General features: G+C 51.6%; 1 protein-coding gene across 4 annotated transcripts in view; it reads right to left on the bottom strand.

Annotated features, from left to right (window-relative positions):
- Positions 1-20,078, bottom strand: part of ZBTB7C (zinc finger and BTB domain containing 7C) — a 339,511-nt gene that overhangs the window by 12,164 nt on the left and 307,269 nt on the right. For all 4 annotated transcript variants that reach the window (XM_066352918.1, XM_066352916.1, XM_066352919.1 and 1 more), the window contains one exon: positions 2,131-3,357. In XM_066352918.1, coding sequence (XP_066209015.1) covers positions 2,131-3,341 — 1,211 coding nt within the window. In that variant the 5' untranslated portion in view covers positions 3,342-3,357. The remainder of the gene's footprint in view (positions 1-2,130; positions 3,358-20,078) is intronic.

Below are 20,078 nucleotides of genomic sequence, written 5' to 3'. Positions count from 1 at the left end.
AAAACAAGGCCCCTGATTCAACATTTGACATGATTCAAAAAAATATCACTTTATCTTCAAAGGCCGAAGCTTTGGGCCCACTGCAGACAATCAAAAGAATGAGCCCCTTGGCCCCAGCCGGGTTCTCTGTGGTCAGAGCGTCACCCCAGCACACCAGGTCACGGTATTGATCCCCGGTCAGGGCATGTCCAAGAAGCCATCAATAAGCACACACATAGCTGAATGAAACAACTAAGTGGAACAACGAGTTGATGCTTCTCTCTCTCTCTTTCTCTCTCTCCCTTCCCCTCTCTCTCTCCCTCTCAAATCAATGCAAAAATTATAAAAAAGGAGAGAAAAAAAAAAAAAAGAAAAGAAAAAGAATGAGTCCCCCACAATTCCTGCAGGTAAATTTCCAAGAAGATGTAGGTGACAGCAGCACATTGGGCAGAAGTGTGGGTCTCTCAAGACGAGGTCTTTGACAGGAAAGTTGGCAGTGTGGGGAAAGGACCTCGTCCGTGAGTCATGGTCACAGGGCAGCTGTCCTGCGGGCTCTGAAATGACCAAGCCCTGATGCAAGGCCACCCCCCGGACCCTGCCCCACTGTGGACATGGCCAGGAAGATGAGCCTCACCCTGGTGACCACAAAGAGTGCCAACACACCACATTTCCTCCCAATCAATACCTAGCAGGGGACAAATGTGACCCCCACATCCCACCCATCAATGTTGGCTACAAAACTCCAGAGTTCTCTGTACTCTCTTGGTCACAGACTTTGCCATCATACAAGTAAGTCCCAGCTATGCCATTTTCTAGCTGCACTTATGAGTGGCCGCCTATTCCTTGGGAGATGGATTGCTCACCTGTAAACAAAGGCCATGGAGCACCTCCGCCTTCTCAGGGCTAGGCTGGGGTAAGAGTGTATGGCATACCCTTAGAATGGCCCTGGGGGTGCTGAACACACTCCAGACAAAATAAAGGGGCAGCACTCCTTCGAGGAACTTCAAATGGCTCCAAGGATCTACCCTTTACAATGGAACAGGAAGCAAGCCGTGCGCTGAGGCCCCACTTCTGCCTTAACCGGAACAGCTCTGCTCTGATCTGTTTTGTATCTTGGCCTTCCACCTAATATTGTATTTAAGAACTTTTTTTTTTTTTTTTTTTAACACAGACAGAGAGAGAGTCAGAGAGAGGGATAGACAGGCAGGAACAGAGAGAGATGAGAAGCATCAATCATTATTTTTTCGTTGCGACACCTTAGTTGTTCATTTATTGCTTTCTTCTTCTTCTTCTTTTTTTTTTTTTTGTATTTTTCTGAAGCTGGAGACGGGGAGAGACAGTCAGACAGACTCCCGCATGCGCCCGACCTGTATCCAACCGGCACACCCACCAGGGGACGACGCTCTGCCCACCAGGGGGCAATGCTCTGCCCCTCCAGGGCGTCACTCTGTTGCGACCAGAGCCACTCTAGCGCCTGGGGCAGAGGCCAAGGAGCCATCCCCAGCGCCCGGGCCATCCTTGCTCCAATGGAGCCTCGCTGAGGGAGGGGAAGAGACAGAGAGGAAGGAGAGGGGGAGGGGTGGAGAAGCAGATGGGCGCTTCTCCTGTGTGCCCTGGCCGGGAATCGAACCCGGGACTTCTGCACGCCAGGCCAACGCTCTACCACTGAGCCAACCGGCCAGGGCTCATTGATTGCTTTCTCATATGTGCCTTGACCGTGGGCCTTCAGCAGACCGAGTAACCCCTTGCTCAAGCCAGCGACCTTTGAGTCCAAGCTGGTGAGCTTTGCTTAAACCAGATGAGCCCACGCTCAAGCTGGCGACCTCGGGGTCTCGAACTTGGGTCCTCTGCATCTCAGTCCAATGCTCTATCCACTGCACCACCGCCTGGTCAGGCAGAAATTTTTTAAAAATAAAATAGTTTAGCTCTTACAAGGAGTTTGAAAATCACCACACCAGGTAATATCTAGCCCGCCTTCTAGCAATGAACTTGATGTGCATCTAGGATCCAGTAAAACCTCCCTGAACTGGGTGTCTCACTCCATCCCAGCCAACCCACCCCCCACTGTGTCCCTCTCTGCTGTCATCACCATGGCCTCTGACCCTCTTCCAGCACCTCTGGGGACCCCCACCAGGAGGCTGTGATTCATACCTGGTGAAGCGGACCTCACAGATGTTGCACATGTATGGCTTCTCCCCGGTGTGGGTCCGCATGTGCCGTGGCAGCTTCCCGGCCCCCATGATGATTTTGTGGCAGATGGGGCACTGCTGAGAAGCCTTGGGCTTCAGCTTGCGCTCCTCCACCAGCGGCCAGGGTGGGAAGAGGCCCCCCAGGTGGGTGGCACTCAGGAAGTTGAGATAGGCACCATAGTCATTCTCTGCCTTGATGGAGCCCAGCGGCCCCCCAGGAAGGTCCGGGAACATGTCCTTGAAGAAGTCATTCGGGAAGGGCGGTGGCGGGGGTGGGGGCAGCTCCTCCTTCTCCTCCTCCTTGATCTTCCGATTCTTGATGACCAGGTCCAGGGGCCCGCTGTCCATGGGCTGCTCGGGGAGCTGGGCAAAGGCACCGAAGTCCCCCGGCCAGAGGTGTGGGAAGAAGTCCGGGGCGAAGGGGGATAAGGAGGGCCTCCTGTCGGGAATGCTGGCTTTGGGGTACAGGTTCTCCCTCAGCAGAGACTCAATGGAGAAGTCCCGGATCACGCCCAGATGGCCAGGGCTGCTGGCCTGGAAGGAATCCGGGAAGTCCCTGGGTGTGTCCGAATAGGCCTGCTCGGTGAGATGGTCCGGCTTGGAAGGGCTTTGATGGCAGTTGATGTCCTGAGGGTCAGGCAGGTTTTCCTGATCAGCGAAATCCTCTGTATCATCATCCTCTTCCTCATCCTCCTCCTCCTCCTCCTCCTCCTCGTCCTCCTCGTCGTCGTCGTCCTCGTCGTCGTCGTCGTCCTCCTTGTCGTCCTCCTCCGCCCCGTCGCCCCCGGGCTCCATGATCTCCAGGCACACGTTCACGATGCACTGGATCTCCAGCATCCTGGCGGCGTTGAGGATGTGCTTGACGTTGGAGGCGGTGATGGTGAGTGTGGACGTGTAGGCGAACTCCAGGATGGCAGCCAGGGCCTCCGGCTGGACGAAGTCGATCTCGTAGACATAGGGCTGGCTGGCTAAGGTGCCGGCCGTGAAGAGCTTCTTAAAGTACTTGCTGCAGGCTGCCAGGACGGAGCGGTGGGTGCGGTATTCCTGCTCCTGCACCACCAGGAGCACGTCACAGAGCAGTCCATCATGCCGCTGCTCGTTCAGGCTACACAGGACCTCACTGCTGTGGTTGGGGAAGGGAATGCCGATGAGCTCGTCAATGCCATTGGCCATGGTCTCAGCCAGAGCCCTGCAGAGGGACACAGAGGGAGACTGAGGTTAGAGGACCTGGTCCCAGGAGGGGACACCCAGCTCTGGGATGCTGGACAAGGGAGGTGAGGCTGGTAGGGACGCTGCCCACACCACCCCTGCCTTTCTTAAGCTTTCTTCCCCCACCAGAGATCCAGCCCTCCTCCCTCTCAGCTCGTCCGCATCCCACCTGCAGTGCAGAGCCATTCATGACCTGGGGCTTTCCCTGTTCCGCAGGTTCTTTCCCTAGACCCCTCACGCCCTGGGCATTGGGCTGCTTCTGGTGCAGTGGGCACATGCTGTTTAGCAAAGGCTATGTAGCTTCTCATGGGTGGGATTTCACTGAACTCAACTTTGTTAGTGTGCAATGGTGGAGCCCCAGGATGGACAGCCACATGACACTCAGCTACTATCGTGAGCTACCTCCACTACTTCCTTACACAGCGTCTACGAGGCAAGGGCCACAGGGTAGCACTCTGCTCGCATGACTCAGTGCTGCTGCCGAGACAATGCTCTGGTTTATTTCACAAATCCTCTGACTCCTGCACAGACTGATGTGTGGCTACTCCCAGCCACTGTTCCAGGCCGAGTTGTGTCCCCCACCACATTCACAAGTTGAAGTCTTAACCTCCAGCATCTCAGAATGTGATTGTTTTGGAGGAAGGACTTTTAAAGAGATGACTGAGGTTAAAATGAACTCATAGGAGTGGGCCTTAATCCATTATGACTGGTGTCCCTGTGAAAGGAGATTGGCAAGCAGACACCCATGCAATCCTGGCGGGAATATCAATGCTAAGCCATTCCGTAGAACAACTTAGCAGTTTCTTAAAAAACTACGTACAGAGGAAATGACACCTTTTTCTAATTCTCATGAAACTTCCATACGGGTTGCAAGGTCCTGACCCTCACAGGACCGTCCCATCTGACAAGACTAAATGAAATGCCCTTTCAATTGTTAAGGGAAAAGCCCAAATCAGTAAAACCTCAGGATGTTAGAGCCAACTTCTTTTGCTTGCTAAGAAGGGCTTCTTCCTTTAAAGATAAAAATGTTCTTTTTTTTTTTTTTCCGTGCATTTCTCTGAAGTTGGAAACTGGGAGGCAGTCAGACAAACTCCCGCATGCGCCTGACTGGGATCCACCCGGCATGCCCACCAGGGGGCGATGCTCTCCCCATCTGGGGCATCGCTCTGCTGCAATCAGAGCCATTCTAGCACCTGAGGCAGAGGCCACAGAGCCATCCTCAGCGCCCAGGCAAACTTTGCTCCAATGGAGCCCTGGCTGTGGGAAGAGAGAGACAGAGAGGAAGGAGAAGGGGAGGGGTGGAGAAGCAGATGGGCGCCTCTCCTGTGTGCCCTGGCCGGGAATCGAACCCGGGACTCCTGCACGCCAGGCCGACGCTCTACCACTGAGCCAGCCGGCCAGGGCCAAAGATAAAAATGTTCTTAAATGTTATTTTTGGGGGGAAATTCCCACAATTCCTCAAGCTTTAACTCATCTTCTTAAATAGAGGAGCAGAACCCATTGGACCATGTGTCAGGCAGGGGTCACTGTCTCATCCATGCCCCATGAGGGATGGAGACTGCTGTCCCTTAGCCTGAATGTCCCACCTCAGTGCTTCTGTGGCCAGGCCCGCTTGAGACCGGGAATCAGGAACGCAGAGCTGTGAGGCTTTGGGAGGCTGCCCCAGCCCTCTGGGCTCCTGTGGCCTCGTCTCGTCATCAGGTGGTCACAGGAACCTAATCACTAGTGTGTCGTGACCATGACAAGTTAAATGTGCAAAGTGGGTGTGGCTGGGGAAAGGGCAACAGGCCGGAATGACCCTGGACTCAAAGGCTGGTCTGCCCAGCAGTGACTTCTCACGGTGGCCTGGCTTGGAGCCTCTGTCCCATGTGGAGGGAGGGGCAACTGTGGAGCTGGAGGCTGTTTTTCCAGGCAAGAGGCGAAGGCTGACCTTGGTGTTTCATTGTCTCTTTGGAAAGAAGTGCCCCTCCTCTCTACTCTGGGAGCTTCCCTGGTGACCCTAAGATTCCCATGCCCTGGAGGGGCCAGACAGCAGTGTCCCAAAGGGGTGGCTATGCCCCGCCCAGGCCCTCCTCCCCTCCCTCCACTGCCCAAGCCAGGGCAGTTCTGTCTCCAAGAATAACACACTCAGGAAAAAGAATCTATCTCACACAAAACAAAACTAAAAAAAAAGCAATGCCAGGAGAGGCCTGGTGCAAAATAGAACCCTTTGGCACAAAAGGGATAGAAAAAATATATAGATAGATCAGAAATAAAGGCAGAACTGGAGAAGAGAAACTTAGAAATGGAAGAAGGAGGTTCAAGATTTGTGTCCTCTTCTAATAACCAAATGAAGCAAGCAATCCAGCTAACATTTATCAAAGTAATCAATACTGGCTACCATTTATCGAGTGCCTATAACACATCAGCCATGGCGCCTCTAATCTTTCCCCAACCAACGCAATCCTGAAAGGTCCATATTTGTGCCATCACCTCCAATTTAGGGATAAAGGAAAGGTACGGAGAGGTAAGTGATTTGCCCGATGCTGCATGTGTCTGAGCTGGGCTTTGAACCCAGCTGTACGTGGTGCCAGAGTTGATACGCACTCCCCTTTGCCACACTGCCCCCTACAAAGTCCAACCTGAACTCTTCCCCTCAAAGGCTGACTGTTAGAGATCTGACCAGAGCCAGGGCTGAGGGATGTGTACCAGGGAGCGGAGACTGACCCACACAGGGGTGGGGGGCTCAGTAGAGATCTGACCAGAGCCAGGGCTGAGGGATGTGCACCAGGGAGCGGAGACTGACCCACACAGGGGTGGGGGGCTCAGTAGAGATCTGATCAGAGCCAGGGCTGAGGGATGTGTACCAGGGAGCGGAGACTGACCCACACAGGGGTGGGGGGCTCAGTAGAGATCTGATCAGAGCCAGGGCTGAGGGATGTGCACCAGGGAGCGGAGACTGACCCACACAGGGGTGGGGGGCTCAGTAGAGATCTGACCAGAGCCAGGGCTGAGGGATGTGCACCAGGGAGCGGAGACTGACCCACACAGGGGTGGGGGGCTCAGTAGAGATCTGATCAGAGCCAGGGCTGAGGGATGTGCACCAGGGAGCGGAGACTGACCCACACAGGGGTGGGGGCTCCGTGCTGAGTGTAAATGAGAGGTATGAATAGAAAGGTACCAGACCCTGTGGGCTGGGAAATTGGACAGGCTTTCAGGAGGAGGGGGCTTGTCTGGCTGTGAAGGAGAAAGAGGATTTTGCTGGGTAGATAGGGCAAGGCCAGAGCCCCCTCTAAACATGTGTGAGCGGGATCGCACAAGAAGCTGTTCTCCGTCAGCAAGCGCTGAGGTCGGCTGCTGGCCATCAGACAACTTGAGGCCCACGCTGAGTGGTGGAGGGTGAGGGCCCTGCTCTCAGACCGCCTGTGTCCACAGCCTGTCACCCATGCTGATGGCCTCTGGGACTTGGTATTTCCATCTCTGAGCTCAGTTTCTTCATCTGCACAGTGGATGATAATAGTGTCAACTTCCCAGAGTTGCTGTACGTATCAAATGAGCTAAGGCACATAAAATGTCTCCTGGTACATAGTAGGTGCTCAACTAATGTTAGCAATTTTGAAGTCCAGGAAGAACACAGACCATAATAGGTATTTTGTCAGAATATACTGGGAACCAATTTGCCTTCCGCACAGTTTTGCAGAGATCCATGCTACTTAAGCACCTTCCCAACCAGATGCTGAGAACAGTCCTTACAAGCTCCCAGGGCCGCCCTTGGCATTATCCCCATGGTTTGTCCATATCTCCTGTCTCATGAGGCAGACAAGGCTCATATCAACTTCATGCTCATTTTACATGAGAGGAAAATGAGCCACAAAGAAGAGCCTGTGCCCAGAGTCACGTGGCAAATCAGTGTCAGAGCTAGAACTAGAGGAAGGGTGTTTGGATGCCAAGCCTGTGTTCTCAGCCAGGTGCATGGTTGCCTGCTTAATAGGGGCCCCATGTTCTAGGGTGGTTTTACCAGGAACATGAAGTGCAGGGCTATAGGCAAATACATTCTCCCGTGGCCCTCGGTATGCCTATCTGGGAAATGGGGAAGTAACTACACAGATCTCATTTGCTCCAGGCAGGGTCTGTTTCTTATATGCCTGTGTCATTCCCAGGAAGCCATTAAAGCTGAATATGGTAGACCCTGAATGAATGAGACCAGTTCAAGTACAGAGTAGAGATAGCCTTGTAGTCACAAAAGGTGATGGGGAGGCCTCAATCCTCTGCCTTGGGGACACCTGACATCGGAACAGAGCCCTACCATTCGTAAGGCACTTATATTACTTCATTTCATCCTTACTGTGATCCCCATTTGCTGGGGAGCAGAGAGGCAAAGTGACTTCTTGATTGACTTAATTTTCAAGTCCCATCTCTTTCCCATCCTCTATGACTGCCTTGGTGGTGTGACTTTTGGGACAATTCTATCTATCCTGCTCAACTCAGCAAATCTGGGGCTCAGGGTAATGCTACCATCTGCCAAATCCCCAGGGCAGGCTGCCCCCGGCTGGCAGACTCCCACTACCCCGGGAATGGTCCCACCATCTCCAGGATCCAGCTCTTCCACTGCCTGAGCCGGCACCTCCAAAGCCACCTGGCAGAAGTGGTGGCTGCGGTGACGACGAGGGGTGCTGCACCGGCGCAGAAGGGATGTGGGTTCTTTTCCAGACGTGGGAGTGAGGCAGGGCGGCCGCTACCGGCACCTTCTGAGCAGCTCTTCCTCCCTGTGGCCCGCCTCCGCCGGCCCCTGCACCACCCTGTCCTCGCGGCTCCCCTGCGCAGGGCAGCGACCAGCTCTGGCCCCAGGGCGCCCTCAGGCCTCAGCTGTCCCAGAGGCTGGGCCAGACCTGTAGACTGGGCGGCTGGGCAGGGCCAGCTCAGCTTCTAGCCTGTGCCCTGTCTGCCAGAGCACCCCAGGCAGAGCGCCCACAGCTGGGTGAAGCTGGCCACACCTGTTCTGCCACCTTGCCGGGACATGCCCAGAGCCCATAGTCCCCAGCTCACCTGGGGCCCCGAGTTGGAGCTGGTTGGTTTCTGTGAAACAAGCTCGGAGCTTCCTTCCTCCACCAGATGTTCCCTTGTAGCTGGAGTGCAGGTCTCTGACCCACACGACTGTGCTCCCCCCGCCCCCACCCCAGTGCCTGGGCCCCACATGACTGTGCTCCCCCTCTGCCCTCACCCCAGTGCCTGGGCCCCCACGCCACTGTGCTCCCCCACACCCCCACACCAGTGCCTGGGCCCCCACACCACTGTGCTCCCCCACCCCCACCCCAGTGCCTGGGCCCCCCCCACCGTGCCGCCCCCCAGCCCTCCTCCAGTGCCTGGGCCCCACACACACACACCGAGACCGGTGGGCAGGGCAGAGGCCAGGCCCGAAAGGCAGGCGCTCCTGGGTTTGCACACTTGCCACAGACAGACCTCTGTGTCCCCTCATCGGGTGGGTTTTCCCCTGTGATCAGGCACTCAAGCCCCTGCTTCCCTGTTCTATGCCAATGCCCGAGTTAACAGCGCCCCAGCCCTCCTGAGCTTTACACTCAGAAAAGCTTGTCCACATCTCCTTTTCCCACACATTTTTCCAGGATCCCTGGGCACAGAAAGAATTATTTGGCCCACTTTTCTGAGGAGAAACTTCAACTCATGCTCTTGTGAACCGACTTGTCCAAAGTCACAGCTTCAGGTCAGTGAGAGTCCCCGGACATCCAGACCTTCAGCCCAGACTCTGTCCATGGCATCGCACTGCCAGCCCCTTCCTCACCACCATCCCCACCTCCCTCACCACCTCCACCCGCATTGTTCAGTTTTATCAGAAAGGGTCTAGAAACACCTGCAGGGGTGGGCGGAGAGGCAAAAGCCAGGGTGGGCTTCCACCCCCCTCAGTTCTCACAGGGATAAAGCATACACTTCAGACAGCCTGGAGGGGTACCTAACGGGTGGTCTGAGAGATGGGCTAGGGAGAGGGAGAGGGCTGCTCCACACTTGGGCTTTGGTGATGGGGATATGAGTGTCTGAGCTGTTTATTTACCCCCTGGACGAACCCTTTCCTCTTCATGGCAACTGCCCGCCAGGAACCCAAGAGGGCGTGCCAAGGCCCCTGCCCCCATCCCCTCACCCAAGAGGTGGATTGAAGTCTTTACTTTTCAAAGCACTGTCACCTCCTTGTTGGCAGGTGAGGCCAGTATTATCCCCATTTCACAGATTAGGACATACAGGGCAAGTGCGGTTAAGGTCATAAAGTAATGTGGTTAAATGACTCCTGGACAACCCACATGTCCCCCGAAGCCATTGCTTTCTTTCCCCTGCAGAGAGCAGTAACCTTGCAGGAAAGATGGAAAGAGGGGATCTCTAAGGGGCCTCGGAAGGCAAGAAGGGCCCTCTCCAGTGAGCTGGAGAAGCCGGAGGGGCCCAGGGCCAGCGGTGGGCTGCAGGTGGGTCCCGCTGACAGCGGCTGGCTGTGGGAGTCTGGGCCAGACAAATAAAGTGGTGCCCCTTCTAACTATTGTTATTTCATTATTTAGTCATCCTTTATTTATCAGAGGGTGAGGCGGGGATAAGGGTGGTGGCTTGTTTCCTCTTAAGAAAAATTGCACACCTCTTATGTTCAAAATAAAGGATTTACTACTCATGTTTATTACAGGCGATTTCCTGAGCTAGAATTCTCCCTGGGAGGCTTATTAAACCTTATTAAACCACTGAAAATTTAGATAATAAAATAAATCATTCACCCCCCATAAACAGTACTAGGGCCTGGCGTTACTGAATTTCAGACTTCCACTGCCTCTGGCTGCCTTCTCAGGAGGTGTCCTGGCTGGTCTAGTACTCCCCACAATCACACACTCCCGGGGGGGGGTGGCGGGGAGCCCCCTGCGAGCACTATTCTTTGAAGCATCTCTGCCCAAAGTCCCCAGCCCTGTGTAGGAGTGGGACAACTTTGATTTCACTAGTTATTAAGGGATTGTGAGAGAACTCCTGGGTTAAGTGGCATTTTGACCTTCCTGGGGATATTTTAGTGTCTCTCCCAGCAGGCGCCAACGTGGCTGCACAGCTGGCCACCCTGACCCATGTGCCAAGGCCTCCCAGCGCTGCCCCACGGCCACCACGCCCGGGGACTGCACAGTGGGAGGAGGGAAACGGGAGCCAGGCAGGAGGGCTGCTGGAGGATGAGTTCTGTTTGGTTAAAAACACAAGGACTGAGGGCTGAGAAGCACCAAGAGAGGCTCACACCTTCTGGGGACGGAAGTATAATTCAAGCCTGCACTTACATCATCTCTGCCCTGTGACTGGGTTACAGGGGACCCCAACCAGCTGAGTTCCCTCTCTGAGCTTCAGTTCCTTTTAACACGAGACTAGAAGGGGCTCTGAAGGCCCCTTGCTGCTCACACACTCATGGTTCTGTGGTGACCTCCAGCTAATCCACTTAACTATATTCTGGGTCCAGGCTGGCTCCTTGGATTCCAAGCTCATAAATAGCTTATATTGGGCTTGTAAAGGGCAGACGTTCACGGTGGGAGCAACCTTTGGCCACACTGGGCAGTGATGGAGACGCAGGTTGGCATGGAGACATGGCAGATTGGTGAAAAGTGCTGGACATGGTCCCCCGCCAGGCCCCCGAAGGAGGCAAAGAAGTGGATTCGGGTTTGTGTTCCCGACTCTCTCTTTTTTTTTTAAATTTATTTTAAGACTTTATTTATTCATTTTAGAGAGGAGAGAGAGAGAGGAGAGAGAAGGGGGAGGAGCAGGAAGCACCAACTCCCACACGTGCCTTGACCAGGCAAGCCCAGGGTCTGGAACCGGCAACCTCAGCATTCCAGGTCAAACGCTCTATCCACTGTGCCACCACAGGTCAGGCATGTTCCCTACTCTCAAACAGGGACCATTTGCTGGGCGGTGTCTGGAAGCTACTTCTCCAGAATGTATACAAATTCATTACCAACAACCTCACAGGCCCTATGTGTGGGGTGTGGGCTGTGGGAGAACAGACAGGGACAGAACTTGGCAGATATACAATAGTCGGGAGGCAGAGGGTTAATTCTGAGCTTCCTCCAACTGATATCAACAGAATCAAACAAATGACAGAGATGTCATGAGTGTTCTGTGATACTTGCTGTCCTAAGCATTCTATGTGGCTGCTCTCAATGAAGCCTCTCAACCCCATGGGGACACTGAGCTAGAGCTGGGACTGGAACCCCAGCAGCCAGCTCCACTTCCCTAAGCAGTTCCCATGCTGCCTCTCAGTTCCAAGAGAACTGATCCATTTTGCTCAGGGCCGGAGAAACGGGGGTGAAAGAGATGGGATTCTTGGCCTTCAGAGCTCACAGGAGAGTGGGGGACAGAGACACGTCAAGCCAGAAGCTAATGCTAGTGCTAAGTCCAGCCCAGAGGTGTGGACAGGGCCCGTCGGGGTGGGGCCAGGAGGCAGGGGCTCTGCCAGGGTCAGGAGGGGACCCTACTGAGGACCTGGTGCAGGAGCTGAGGTCTGAGGTCCCCAGGCAGCCAGGGGTGTGGGGCAGGGGTGGGAGAACATTCCGCAAAGGGAACAGCAGGGTAAGGCCCAGAAGCTTGAGCTGAGCACGGCCAAAGCAATGAGTAGTGTAGGTGCTGGGTTCGGAGGCAGAGGCCCAGTGAGTTCAGAGAGGCAAGTGAATCCATGGGAAGGAAGTCAGGGAAGGTTCTGGATGGAAGAGGAATCGGCAGCTGTCAGCAACTGGCAGTCCTGGAGAAGGAGGGAAGGGCGGCTGGAAACCATAGGAGATTGCTCCTCTGGACCCATGAAGCTGTTCCTCATTACTCACAGCCCCACCCCCGCCCTGCTCCCTGCCCCTCTTCCTGTCCTTCTCTCTGCCCCAGGCCTCTGCGTGGGATCGGTGTCTAGGGGCTCCAACGGGGGAGGCAGCTTCGGGAGGCCTCAGCCAGGTGGAAGATGTCCTAGTTACGCCTTAAAGAACACTTCTGCACCCCTGCCATTGTCCACTCCAATTTGGAAACAAAGCCCAGATCAGCAGCCCCGTCACCAGACTCAAGGATCTCTGTTTTATCCAAAGGATGTGAAACCTCAGATTTGCCTTCGAACTTGCCCTTTTCTTCTAAGTAGATGCCATCCACCACCAGAGCTGCCTGGCCTTCAGCTGGCAAGGACAAACTGGAAGCTTGCAATTTTCAGGCTTACTTGCAGTTACATATAATATCATAATATAACTTTTATTGCACCGGGAATGTCCGGGCATTTCCTTTCCCTATTTATACTCGAGCCAGCCTCTCCTCCGCTCGCTCGTTTTCCTGCCCAGCCCCTCTGCAGAAGCTGAGGGCTATTTGGTTCCAGGGCAATTAGAATGTGAGTGGAAACTCAGTTAACAAATGTTGTTCACTCACCCTATGCTTGACTTGGGCTTCACGCCGCCATGTGGGGTTTTAAACAAGTCCCCAAACCTGCCTTTGAAGGGCTCTGGCTTCAATGAGCAGGTAAGACTAACCCACAGCATCTGTAGTAAGTCTTCACCTAAAGTCATCGATGTATAACAAAACCAATTTTGCCATAGGCTAACTGATATGAACAAGAGTTAAGTTCCTATAGTATCTTATTAATAGGGTTGCAAAACAGTGGTGAGCGAATCATGTTATTTGAGAGCAATAGGAACCAGGAAGGAATCCGTGTGGGCTGGGCCCTATGATCAGGGACGTGGGAGCTAGTAAGTTACAGGTGGGTGTCTGGGCAGGGCCCACGGTCAGGCCACTGTGTGCAGCCAGGGTCCCCTTCAGGCCGGGGAGTCAGGCCCCTCCACCCCCCGCAATGTCCTGTTTCCCTAGTGCCTATCTCAAAGGCAGGAACAGTCCCTCCCTGTACCATATGTGCCCCCAGCCACAGGAGCCCAGCCACAAGGACTGGACTCCTTCACAGCCTCTGAGGAGGGTGCCTCACCCGTCAGCACCTTGCAGAGTAACTACCCACCCCTTCCCACCCCAACCACTATGACTCATTATTCATTTGCGCCAAGAGTTTTGGTCTCCAGACTATGATAAATTAGAGTGAAAATATTCTCAAGACACAAGAATCCCCCCCCCCCCCCGCCCCAAAGAAGCCTGGAAGATCCACTGATGAGCTGGAACAGGCTCAGTGATTTCCTCAAACCTAGGAAGGCTGGTCCCCCTTTGAAGTCTTAAGATCAAAAACGTTGAATATGAAATACAAGGTTAGAAAGTTAGAAAAGAGTTGGCAAAAAACATCATTATTTGCAGCAGATATGATTGGAAACTTGCCTATACAAACAAAAGACAAGTTCAAAATTAGGTTAGAGGATCCCATTTACTTGGCAATGAAAATAAACACAAACACTTGGGAATAAACTCCTAAGAAATGTGTACAATCCATACACAGAAAGTTTAAAGACGCTGCTTTTGGATAGGGAGCCACAATATTGTAAACGTGCCAATTTTCCCTCAATAGTTCAATAAATGCAATATGATCCCAATAAAAATATCAACCAGGATTTCTATTGAAATTAGATAAGCTGACTCTAAAGTTCATATAAAAAAAATAAGCATTTAAGACAAGCCAAGAGATTTTTGAAACATATGAGTAATGGGAACAGGGGACCAGCCTTACTAAATTTAAAAACACATTATAAAGCCATAAAATAAAATATTTGGTACTGGATCCTGAACAGAGAGACAGATCAATAGAAAGTCATAGACAGTCCATAAATAGACTTACATAAGTTCATCTATAGAAGAATTTAGCATATAATAAAGGTGGAATTTCAATTTTTATTTTAAGATATATTTTTTAATAAATGAAATTGGGACAAGTGGCCAATCATGTAGGAAACAAAACAAATCAAAACTTGGATCCTTTCTTCACTCCTTATAGTAAAATAAATGACAAGTACAGCAAAGGTTTAAAAGTCAAAGAAAAAAATTATGAACAAGAAATATTGAAAAATTATTTTAGAATCTCAAAGGGGAAATGCTTTTAAAAGAAAGAAAATCCAGACGCCATAGAAGACTGATCAACTTGATTAAATAAAGACTTCAACATTTGTATAATTCCTTAACAAAATCAAGACACAAATAGAGTTCTTTTATAGAGAGTTTATATTAAATCAGGAAAAGACTTAAAACTTGCTAGAAAAATTGGCCAAAGCAAGCAAACAAACAAAATGAACAGGGAGATCACAGAAAAATAAATACAATTAGCTTTTTAAAAAGTGAAAAATATTCAGCATCACTCAGTCATAAAAAAATCATAAAAATTAAATAGATTTTAATTTTTTTCAATCAGATTGGCAAAATAAAAACAATTTGATGATCTAGAAATTTTCCTTATATTTACCATTACAGTTTTATTAGCACATGTACCCACCTTATGTAAAAAGGTTATCCTTGCAGCATTGATTCTATACCCAGAGACCAGAAGACAGCAGTGGGAGGCTGTTCAGATACATGCTGGAGTACTATGCAGCCATTAAAAAGAATGAGGCAATCTGTATATGGCTATGTAGATAACTATCTGCAGTTTGAACTGCAGTTTGAACAGCGTGCTGGAACATGTGTGGTTTGTTACCACATTTGGAAAGAAAAAGATGACCATATGCATATATTTGTTTGTAGATACATGGGCTATCTTTGGGAAGGCATACTAAAAACTGGTGACTGGTTCTTTCTGAGATGGGGTTGGACAGCTGCCCCTGAGGGTGGAAAGTAGATTTATTTTCCTGTATGTTCTCTGATGTGATATTGAATTTGAAAGCCATTACTATTTAAAATCGTGAATGATTTGGATTCTCTTCCCTTTTTCACAAACTCCCAAATCTTTGGGATTTTTTTTTTTGTGTGTGTGTATTTTTCCAAAGTTGGAAACAGGGAGGCAGTCAGACAGACTCCTGCATGTGCCTGATTGGGATCCACCCGGCATGCCCACCAGGGGGTGATGCTCTGCCCATCTGGGGCGTTGCTTTGTTGCATCCAGAGCCATTCTAGCGCCTGAGGCAGAGGCCATAGAGCCATCCCCAGTGCCCGGGCCAATTTTGCTTCAATGGAGCCTTGGTTGCAGGAGGGGAAGAGAGAGACAGAGAGGGAGGAGAGGGGGAGGGGTGGAGAAGCAGATGGGCACTTCTCCTGTGTGCCCTGGCCAGGAATCAAACCCAGGACTCCTGCACACCAGGCAGACGCTCTACCACTGAGCCAACCGGCTAGGGCTGGGATTTTTTTTTTAAGTGAGAGGAGGGGAGATAGAGAGACAGACTCCCACATGTGCCCTGACCAGGATCCACCCAGCAACCCCTGTCTAGGGCCGATGCTCAATTCAACTGAGCTATCCTCAGTGACCGAGGCCAACGCTCAAACCAATTGAGCCACTGGCTACGAAAGAGGAAGGGGAGGGGAGAGGGAGACAAAAAGAAGCAGATGGTTGCTTCTAATGTGTCCCCTGACTGGGTGGTCGCTTCTCATGTGCGCCCTGACCAGGGATTGAACGTAGGATGTCTGCACGCAGGGCCGACGCTCTATCCACTGAACCAACCAGCCAGGGCCATGGGATTTTTGATAATGGCTGATCACTACCAATTTGTCCTGGGGCCTTTCAGCTGCTCTAGCTCAGTTTTTCTGTCTATGAAATGGAGTTAATGACCCTGGGCTGTCTATCTCACAGGTGGTTGTGAGGATCAGGTGAGAATGGGATGAGAACAGGCTTTGGCTGCCATCAAGTCCTGTAGAACACAACTGTAAGATACCAGGGGTGGCCCATATCTGTTTAGCACTACCCAACTGTATAGCAATATTCCTGTGACTAGCAAGGCAGACCATGCAGGAGAACTGTATTCTTCAAAAGTGGAAGAAACAGAACACCTATTTCACATATGTTACTCATTTGTTCTGCCCACTTTACAGAGGTGGCTACTGAGTTCTAAAGAATTGAAGTGGCCACTCAAGATGCCCAGAAAGGAAGAGGCTCCCACCTGGACCCTGTCATCTCTTTACTATAGAACTTTCAATGACTCCCTTTAGGGAGTCCCACTGTCCCAGTCTGCCCATCATGGTCCTCCACAGTCTGGTCTTGACCTTATTACCCAGTCCTCTCTGACCCGGATGCTCTCTGTAAAGCTGGTCTGTGCACTACCCTCCAAACACACCAAGCTCATTTCAGCCTCTGCGCCTGTTATTTCAACCTGCCACACCTCAAGTCCCACCTGTCTTGTCATCCCAGTCTCTTCCAGACCCTATTGGAATCTCATTTCTTTTCTGACACCCTCCTCCTCTAACCCAAGGTGACTTTGACTGTCAACAGCCAGCCTCAGGATGGCCCTCATGACCCTGATGTCCAGGTAGTCACTCCTTGTGTAGTCTCCCCCACACACACACTGTATCAGGCTGATTTGTGTGACCACAGAATACAGGGAACTGATGGTGCGAGCTTTCTAGGCTAGGTTATAATAGACATTGCCACTTTGCTTTGCTTTCTCTTAGAACTCTTGCTGTGGGAGAATCCAGTCACCTTGTTTAGAGACACTTAAGCAGTGACCAGACACCCACTAACCACCAGCATCAGCTACTGAATGAGACATCTTGGGAGCAAAACCTTCAGTCCTGATCAAGTCTTCAGATGACTTCAATCTCATGGGAAACACTGAGCTAAAACTCCCTTGCTAAGCTGCTCTTGAATTCCTGACTAGAAAAATCATAAGGATAGCCCTGGCCAGATAGCTAGTTGGTTGGAGTGTTGTCCTGATACATAAAGGCTGCCAGTTCAATCCCTGGTCAGGGCACATACAGAAACAGATTGATGTTTCTGTGTGTGTCTCTTTCTCCCTTCCCCTCTCTCTAAAATCAATCAATAAATTTTTAAAAAATGATGAAGATAATAAATGTGTATTGTTTTCAGCTGCTAAAGTTTTGGAGTATTTTTGTTACACAGCAACAGCTAACTAATGCACATTCCTCTTAACCCCTTTAGGAGTTAAGATCTTACCCCTTGGCCCTTGCACATTTACTGTCTCAAATAACTTTTCCATGTATAATCTTCTCTCCCCGACCCCCCCCCCCCAAATAAACATGTGTGGTTTCTTTTTTTGATAGAGATAGAAAGTCAGGGAAAGGGACAGACAAACAGGAAGGGAAAGAGATGAGAAGCATCAATTCTTCGTTTTGACACCTTAGTTGTTTATCGATTACTTTCTCATATGTGCCTTGACTGGGGGGCTATAGCAGACTGGGTCATAGTAGTGACCCCTTGTTCAAGCCAGCAACCATGGGTCATGTCTATGATCCCACACTCAAGCCAACAACTTCGTGCTCAAGCTGGTGAGCTTGCACTCAAACCGGATGAGCCCACGCTCAAGCCGGTGACGTTGAGGTTTCAAATCTGGATCCTCCGCTTCCCAGTCTGATGCTCTATCCACTGCACCACTGCCTGGTCAGGCAACATGTGTGGTTTCTAATCCCCCTTTATCTCCTGTCATATACCCCGTCATGCCTAGTGGGGGGCTGGGAAAAGGAAAGATCCACAGTGATTTGCCAGCTCACTATTTAGAGAAGAGAAGGCAGGTGAGAAGAAAGGCTACAGTATGCAATTGCACAATGCTTCCTGCTTGACTGGTACCCTCACTAAGTATCAAACTACTCGCATGCAGACTCCCTGCAAAACTGCCACCTGAGACCTACAACTCACCTTCACACCAGACCATTCATGTGTGAGCCGTCCAACTGTTCCACAGTGAGTCAGGCTCATCACCCAGCTCCGGGGAGGGAGGGTGGGAGAGGGGGGCCTGCAAAGGCCTTTTGCTTCCTACTTATTATACTGAATGCTACTCATGATTTATTTGCTTGCTCCACACCCTTTCCAAAAATATTTCTTCCAAAGCCAGAGTGACGGCCCCCTCTTTCGGTATTCCTGACTCTCAGTTCCAAATAGACGGTATGCTTAAACCCAACGAACAATTTAGGAATTTAAGAATCATAAAAAGAAATTGCTGTGAAGGGAGCTGCTTACTCCTGCTTTTAAAACAGCTCCTGCCCCAGTCTCTCAGGAAGCCGGAGCCCGGAGCCCGGAGCCCGGAGCCGGAGCCGGAGCCGGAGCTGGAGCCGGAGGAGCCAGAGCCGAGCCGCCAGCCCTGCCCCCCAGAGAATAGCTCCAAATCCGCCCAGGCTGTTTTCCCTAAAGGCTGCCGGTGGGTAGGAGGGCACGATCCTTTCTCTGCTTGATCCTTTTCTCTGCTTCCTCCCTCCTCCCATCTCCTTCCCAGGCCTACAGGCTGAGTTTTCAAGACTAATCAGAAAAAGTAGCAGGGAGGAGGAGGGCCCTTTTGTAAAACGGTGTCTAAACAGAGGCAGCGCCACCATTTTTCTGGCCGGGTGGGTGGAGGTGACCAAAGATACAATTATCATGTAGCCCATCCCCTCCCACAAGACCCGTTTTAACCAGCGTGTAATAAAGCCCCAGCGCATCCACCCTCTGATTTGGGTCAGATGAGATGAATTTTTAGCTTTTCTGGGGAGTTTGTGCCAGTGGATGAAGCAGAGGGATAAAGGGACAAACAGGCCAGTTCCCTGGAAGAAAGGAAGAGCACTGAGCGACCGAGCAGGGAGGGACTCGTGGCCCACCCTTCGCTGCCTCCCACCTGACTCCTCGGCTGAGGTCGCGGGCTTCCTTTCTCACTCCCTTGCTCCCGACATCAGCCCGCGGTTCCTGCACCACTTTCCTCACCTGTGCCCCCTTCTCCTTCCCCACTGCCGCTTGCTCAGGAGTGAGTCTGTCCTAACCACTGGGGCCTGACGCTGGGCTCCATCATGTGGCCCCTCGTGCCCTTGTTCGCCTGCCTCCACCCACCGGAAGGTGTTACTGGCACACCCACTCCCACCACCCTGGCCTTGCTCATTCTGTCCCCACCACTGAAGCCCAGTGCCCTCCCAACTTCTTCGCCCTCATCCACCTTTATTGGGCTAACTCCTGCTCGTCCTTTAAGACTTAGCTTGGGTATCACCTCCTCCAGGAAGACTTCCTGAATTAGGTACCTGTCTTCCATGTTCTCTTCCTTCCCTCTCTCCTGCCCTTACCATGTGAACATTGGAAAATGAGAGCTATTATGATTGATGTGGGGAAGAAGAGATAGAAGTAACACCAGGATGTGGGGTACTGGGGGGTCAGGGTAGATGTAGACAGACCACAGTGAGTACTGTGATAAGCATTGGGTGTCAGGAATGAAGCGAAATGCCGCTTGATCTAACCCCAGGTGTGTGAAAGGTGGTGGCTGAGCAGCCGTGGATTGCTGGGACTGGGGTGGGACAGGACAGGGACAGAGACAAGGGCACCACCCTGTCCCGGTCTCTGGGGGCCAAGGACTTTTCCATGCAGTGAGAGAGGCAGGGTCCTTTAGAAATGGCGATAGGCAATTTACAAAGCTACAGTTATCAAATTATAAGAGGAACAATGTGAATCCAGGGGCAAAGAAGAGTTGTGAGGAAGGTTTCCTAAAATAGACAAGAGCTGGGTTAGATAAAAGTTGGATTATTTTATATCCCTCCAGGAAAGTACCATTTCCTCCCTTTCTCCTTCGCCCCAACATTCACTATGGTCTGCCACTGAGGGGCCAGCGACTCAACACATTCCCACCATGGTCCTCTTAGCTGCCTCCGTCCTCAGAGGGGCCCTCACCTTCTCCAGGCTGAGCCCCATCTCCCTTCAGTAGTCCTGAA

This window comes from Saccopteryx leptura, chromosome 11, assembly GCF_036850995.1.
Source record: "Saccopteryx leptura isolate mSacLep1 chromosome 11, mSacLep1_pri_phased_curated, whole genome shotgun sequence".
Taxonomy (NCBI): Eukaryota; Metazoa; Chordata; class Mammalia; order Chiroptera; family Emballonuridae; genus Saccopteryx; species Saccopteryx leptura.
The sequence above is the reverse complement of the archived record's forward strand: the minus strand, read 5'-3'. Positions and strand labels throughout refer to the sequence as shown.